At 42.1% G+C, this 7,002-nt stretch overlaps 1 protein-coding gene across 1 annotated transcript; it reads left to right on the forward strand.

Moving 5' to 3' along the window:
* The first annotated feature begins 114 nt into the window (after positions 1-114).
* Positions 115-1,331, forward strand: LOC118749653. The gene is made up of 2 exons (XM_036484454.1): positions 115-1,141; positions 1,213-1,331. The coding sequence occupies exons 1-2, from the start codon at positions 470-472 to the stop codon at positions 1,219-1,221; spliced, it is 681 nt and encodes a 226-aa protein (XP_036340347.1). The 5' UTR covers positions 115-469; the 3' UTR covers positions 1,222-1,331.
* The last annotated feature ends 5,671 nt before the right edge of the window (positions 1,332-7,002 follow it).

Raw genomic sequence — 7,002 nt, forward strand, 5'->3', positions numbered from 1 at the left:
CACCACCGCTTATACCGCCGCCACCACCGCTTATACCGCCGCCACCAACGCTGCCGTCACTACCGCTGTCAATACCGCTTCCATCACTACCGCCGCCGCCACCACCGCTGCCATCACTACCGCCGCCGCCGCCTCCGCTGATTCTGCCGCCACCACCACCGCTGATACTGCCTACTCCTCTGCCGATACCGCCGTCTCTATCGCCAATAACACTGCCGCTCTGGTATCTGAGAATGCCACTGAAATAGCCAGGTCAGTACTCACTGAACTAGACGCCGAAGTGACGGCCCTTAAAAAGCGCTTGGAAATACTTACGCTACGCAGACAGATAGAAGAACTGGAGCGCCCTCCCAATAGTAGACGACAAGGTCGCCTGGAATTCGGCGATATTGAGCACGCTCTGCCTAAATTTAATGGCGACGACGTAGCTTACCACGTTCGCCATTTTCTGCGAGATTTTGAGGAAATAATGGAGTCCTCAGGGGCTGACGACAATTTTCGCTTGCTTGCCCTGCGCCGGTCCCTAACAGGCACAGCGAAGGTATTTTTATCGACCACGGCCGCCCTAAATTACCAGGCGCTAAAAGCAGCGCTATCAAGCGAATTCGACGTGGGAATCACAAGGCAAGAAGTGTACAAAATGCTGTCGCAGCGACGCTGGAAGAGGAAAGAGGAGACGCTCCACTGCTACACGCTAACCATGCAGGCCATTGCGAAGCGCGCCAATATCGCCGATACGGAGCTGATAGACTTCATAATAGACGGCATCGGGAACACTACCCCGCATGCCCACATCCTGATGACGGCACGAAGCGTAGAGGAATTAAAAACCCTTATAAACCGGTACCAACACAAATATTTCGTGACCGGGGCGGTGCAGCCATCTAACCAGCGGCAGACAACGGCGCCGAAACAAACGGACGATTCGAAGCTGAAGTGTTTCAACTGCTCCCGGAACGGGCATATAAAACCAAACTGCCCATTCCCACTAAGACCGGATGGTTCCTGCTTCAGGTGCTGGAAGATGGGCCACGACCATCGCTCATGTCCAAATCCAGCAAAGCTTCTGAAGAGACGCGAAGTAGCCACTGTCGCCGAGGATGAAGACGACCAACCAGGTGCAATTGGCGCTTTTAACTCTGTGAGTATAGCTTTTAAGACACTTACGGTTCCAATTACTTATAAGGTAACCTCTCTTTTCGATACTGGCAGTCCGATTAGTTTTGTAAAGGCATCACTGGTCCCAAAACAACTAGGGAAAAAACATATGGTTGATAGAGGCCCCAGTTATAAAGGCATCGGTGGAAGCAAAATTAATATACTTTATAAAATGAAATGTATAATTGAATTCTTGAACAAAAAAAACGAAATTGAATTAAATGTTATTGAAGACAAAAGCATAAATTTGCCAGTTATTTTGGGACGTGATTTCCTCAGTAAGTTTAACATTTGTTTGACTAGCGCAACAGATAGTTCCACTAAGGAAAAATTGCTCGAAATAAGAAATGTTAACGACCATAGTTTGTATAAGTCTGAGAAGTTTGTAACTGATCCCAACGCACACTCGGCCGTCATGAAATTAGACGAATTAAAATACGCTAAAGATCAAGACGTAACGGTACGCGACGTTACCCTTGATTGCCATAATAAGCCTGACGACGTACCTGCCGTCGTTGACGTACCTGCCGCAGCTGACGTACCCGCCGCCGCTGACGTACCTGAGATATTTTGCATTGACGTTCCCCACGGTGGAAACGACATAGACATAGGCACTAGACTGACTGGTAATCAAAGGAATGACTTGGAACGACTTATCGTTAACACATATCTTAAACCGGAAGTGACACCAGAACCATTTAAATACGAAATGAAGATACATTTGACGACTGGCGTACCTTTCCATTGCGCGCCCCGACGACTTTCGTACGCTGAGAGAAACCAAGTACAAACTATCATTGATGAGCTCTGCAGAGATGGAATAATAAGGCCTAGCGATTCACCTTATGCGTCAGCCATAGTGCTGGTTAAGAAGAAGAACGGAAAGGTCCGAATGTGTGTAGATTACCGAGCATTAAACAAATTGACTGTTAGGGATAATTACCCTCTGCCGCTAATCGATGACTGCATAGAATATCTGGAAAATAAACGTTTCTTTTCCGTATTAGATTTAAAAAGTGGTTTTCACCAGGTTCAGATGGCACCTGAATCAATTCCCCTTACCTCCTTTGTGACCCCTAACGGTCAATATGAATATTTGAAGATGCCGTTCGGGCTGAAGAACGCTCCCGCTGTATTTCAGCGTTTCATCAACAACATCTTCCGGGACATGATTGATAGCAGAAAGGTCATCATTTACATGGATGATATCATTATTGCGACCGACAATTTTGATGAACACAAAGACCTGCTAAAATTAGTATTAGAGCGACTTACCTTTAGGGCTTTGGAACTTAACTTAGATAAATGCAGGTTTGGGTATGATGAAATCAACTATTTAGGATATGTGGTATCACACTCAGGTATATTACCCAATGACTCCCACATTAAGAGCATTCAAAATTTCCCGATTCCAACGAATGCAAAACAACTACAATCCTGCCTTGGCATGTTCTCATATTTCCGCAGATTTGTACCGTCCTTTTCGCAAATCGCAAAACCATTACAAAACTTGCTTAAAAGAAACGCACCATTTGACTTTGACGAGAAGTGCCTTGATGCATTCACTGAACTTAAGTCCCGCCTAGTGAAAAGCCCAGTGCTGGCTATATTCAATCCACTTCGGGAGACTGAACTCCACTGTGACGCTAGTAGTGTAGGTTTCGGTGCAGTATTGCTGCAACGCCAAGACGATAATAAGTTCCACCCGGTCTCATACTTCTCTAAAACCGCCTCAAGTGCCGAGTCGAAATATCATAGTTTTGAACTGGAGGCATTGTCCATCATATATGCACTTAGGAGGTTTAGGACATATTTAGAAGGCATACGCTTCACCATAATAACCGACTGTAACTCATTGACGATGACACTCGAAAGAAAACAGCTGAACCCCCGGATAGCTAGGTGGGCTCTTGAGCTCGAAAATTATAATTATAAAATAAAACATAGAAAAGGGGCTTCAATGGGTCATGTTGATGCCCTCAGTAGGAGGCAGATAGCGCTAATCGTAAACACGGATGACGTGGAATTCCAAGTACAGGTTGCCCAAGAGCGGGATAAAAACATTGACTCCTTACGATGCCGATTAGAAAATGAAGACGATAACGACTATAGCTTGGTAGACGGATTGATATACAAGAAGAAGAATGACGGTAAGATAGCTCTGTATGTGCCCAACGAAATGGAGCACAACGTGATACAAGTAAGCTGGGTCACCTTTCAGTGGAGAAAACCCTTAGTAAGCTGAAGCTATATTACTGGTTTCCAAACATGCGACCAAAAGTAGAAAAGTACGTTAGGAATTGCCTGAAGTGCATAATGTACGCCACTCCGCCTCATGCAAAAGAAAGGACCCTTCACGTTATCCCTAAAACCCCTTTGCCGTTTGACACTATCCACGTAGATCACTTTGGACCACTGCCGTCAATTAGGTCAAAGCGTAAGCATATTTTAGTTGTTGTTGACGCATTCACTAAATATGTCAAGCTCTTTCCAACCAACTCAACTAGTACTCGAGAAGTCACGGCGGCCCTCGACAAGTATTTTAACTATTATAGCAGGCCGAGACGAATCATCAGTGATAGGGGCACATGTTTCACTTCTCTCGAGTTTAGTTCATTCTTATTGAGACGAAATATAGGGCATGTGAAGGTTGCTGTGGCCTCTCCACAGGCCAATGGACAGGTGGAGAGAGTGAATAGGGTACTAAAATCCATGTTGGGGAAGTTGACGGACCCTATTAACCATGATGATTGGGTTAGGAAATTACTTGAAGTCGAATACGCTATTAATAATTCGGTGCACAGTACTTGCCGTGACACCCCGAGCCGGCTCCTGTTTGGCGTTGAGCAGCGAGGGGTGATAATTGACGAATTTACGGAATACTTCCAGGAGAAACTATGCCCGGACGAAGGACGAGACTTGGACCGCATACGTAAGGACGCATCTGACTCAATCGTTGCTAGACAAGAGTACGATTCCGCGCGAAGCGCGGAGAGTAGCCGCCAAAGTAAGGCATATGACGTAGGAGACTTTGTAGTCGTGAGAAATGTCGACACTACTACAGGAAGTAACAAAAAATTCGTGCCTCAATACAAGGGGCCATACGTAGTGCATAAGGTTCTAGGAAACGACAGATACGTCGTCCGCGACATAAATAATTGCCAGCTTACGCAACTTCCCTATGACGGTGTGATCGAGGCCCATCGAATGAGAACGTGGCGGCAGCAACCGGAAGTGTGTGTTGAGGATACAGATCAGGACCCATTAGCGATTAGTGAGTGATTTTATTCTGATCGAGGCCGATCTTGTGTCAGGTTTGGCCGAGTTGTAACATTGGATAAAACAATTTCATTTAGTTAAGTTTCGGAGTCGGTAATGCAACCCTGCTCCTACTAGTTTAAGTAAATTATTGTAATGCAACCCTGTAAATGGAATGAATAAAGAGAAAAGGAGGAAGATGGCGGTCACTTCCTTTTGGGCGAGAAAAGAGAACACACGCATTAAATAACTTAAAATTCAATCCGCGGTAATCCGCTAGCTAAATACGAGGTAAATAACATTTTTACAAAATCTAATGAGATTAAGTCCATGGTCCAAAAGGAGTAGTTGCCTAGGTGGTCCCATGTTATGCAGCGGTGGCCCAGAAGTGGGCCCATGTTATGCAGCAATGTTAATGTAACCATATTTTCTCCACATGTTTGGACCATTTTGGTTACTAGTCTTGGGTTCAATGTAGCGTGGTCCTGTACTAGTACTTAACCTAGTCCCACTTTTTGCAGGGCATCCATACATACGTTTTTATTTAACTTTCATCTAGTTCGCTTACCTATATGCACATTCATACATATAAGAGGATTACGCCGACAGGCTTTGCGGCGGCGGCGTGGTCAACTTCAAAAAGAATCGGAGGTTATAATTCTTTTTAATTCATTCTTGAATTAATTTTCAATTTAAATATTGTTACTTACTATTTGAATAAAAATGTTGAGTACCTAGTGATAGAACCAGGGTTCGGAAATTCTCATTTATGATTATTCGTTTTCATTCATTTATGAAATGCAATTTTGCAGCACTTCTACTCATTATCAACTGAAAACTTAGTGTGAAAATTACAAAGATCGGGTCACTATAACCTATATATTATAACTCCTCCATTTAAGTAGCTAGGAACATGAAGTATTGCACTGTTGTTACCCATTATCAAAAGAATACTTTCAGTGAAATTGGCAAAGATCGGGTCGCTATAACCTATAGCCTCCATACAACTGATTGTTAAGATATGAGATTTTTTGCCATAACTTCTCCATTGATGCAGCTAGGAACATTCGTACCGTTTTCACTCATTATTAACAGAATACTAACAGTGAAAATAACAAAGAGCGGGTCACTATAATATATATCTCCCATACAACTGATTGTTCAGTTATGAGAACTTTCGTTATAACTCGTCCATTTATGCAGCTAGGAACATGAAATTTTGCAATACTTCCACCCATTATCTACAGAATACTCACAGTGAAAATAACAAAGATCGGGTCACTTTTACATATAGCTTCCATACAACTGATTGTTCAGATATGGCATTTTTTGTTATAACTCCTCCATCTATGCAGCTAGGAACATGAAATTTTGCAATACTTCCACCCATTATTAAAAAAATACTTACAGTGAATATGGCGAAGATCGGGTCGCTATAACCTATAGTATTGTTCAGATATGGGATTTTACTGTAAAACTCCTTTATTTGGACAGCTAAAACCGATAAATTTCTTAAGCTATTTTATAAATAATAATACAAAGTCTACTGACAAAATCGTCAACATCTATGCTGTATAAGCTTTATTTTTAACCGATTTCCAAAAAAGGAGGAGGTTATCAGTTCGTCGGAATATTTTTTATTTTTTTTAACCGACTTCCAAAAAAGGAGGAGGTTATCAGTTCGTCGGAATATTTTTTTTTTTTTTGATAATAATAATTTGCAACACGGAAAGGTTGTGTCTCAGAGGTGGTCCCATACTAATTTGGTTTAGATCCGATCATTGGATCATGAAATATATAGACATATATATTTTTTTTTTAAGTCGGTTTTTTTTTGCTAAAAATTACTTGTTTATACCACTGATTGTTCAGATACCAGCTTTTGCGATATATGTATCTCCTTTATGTACGAAGCTAAGCCCATTAAATTTGCGTTACCGGTTTACATACCGATCACACAGCAGTGAAAATCACTTAGATTGGTGCTGTATAAGGTATATCTTCCGGGGCACCGAAATTGCGCATATGGAAACTGTGCATTTAGACATTATTTCGGTTTTAACCGAAACTGTGCATGTATGCTTTATTTGGTTTTTGCCATATGCATTATTTCGGTTTTCAACCGAAACTGTGCATGTATGCATTACTTCGTTTTTTTTCGTATGCATTATTTCGTTTTTAAAACGAAAGTATGCATATGCATAATTTCGGTATTTTCTCATATGCATTATTTCGGTTTTCAACCGAAACTGTGCATGTATGCATACCTTCGTCTTTCACATATGCATTATTTCGGTTTTCATCCGAAACTGTGCATGTATGCTTTATTTCGGTTTTTGCCATATGCATTATTTCGGTTTTGAAGCGAAATTGTGCATGCGTGCATTATTTCGGTTTTTGTTATATGCATTATTTCGGTTTTCTAACGAAAGTGTGCATATGGATAATTTCGTTTTTTCTAATATGAATTATTTACTTCTACTTAGTAAGGGTTTTAATCCCTAAGCGCGGCTGAAAGCCGCCTACGCAGAGAGAAGTTCTGCGCAAAAATACTTCTGCCCTTCTTTTCCGGCAGCACAGAAAGGA

The sequence above is a fragment of the Rhagoletis pomonella genome, unplaced genomic scaffold (assembly GCF_013731165.1).
Source record: "Rhagoletis pomonella isolate Grant_MI unplaced genomic scaffold, Rhpom_1.0 Rhpom_scaffold_00027, whole genome shotgun sequence".
In the NCBI taxonomy this organism is placed as follows: Eukaryota; Metazoa; Arthropoda; class Insecta; order Diptera; family Tephritidae; genus Rhagoletis; species Rhagoletis pomonella.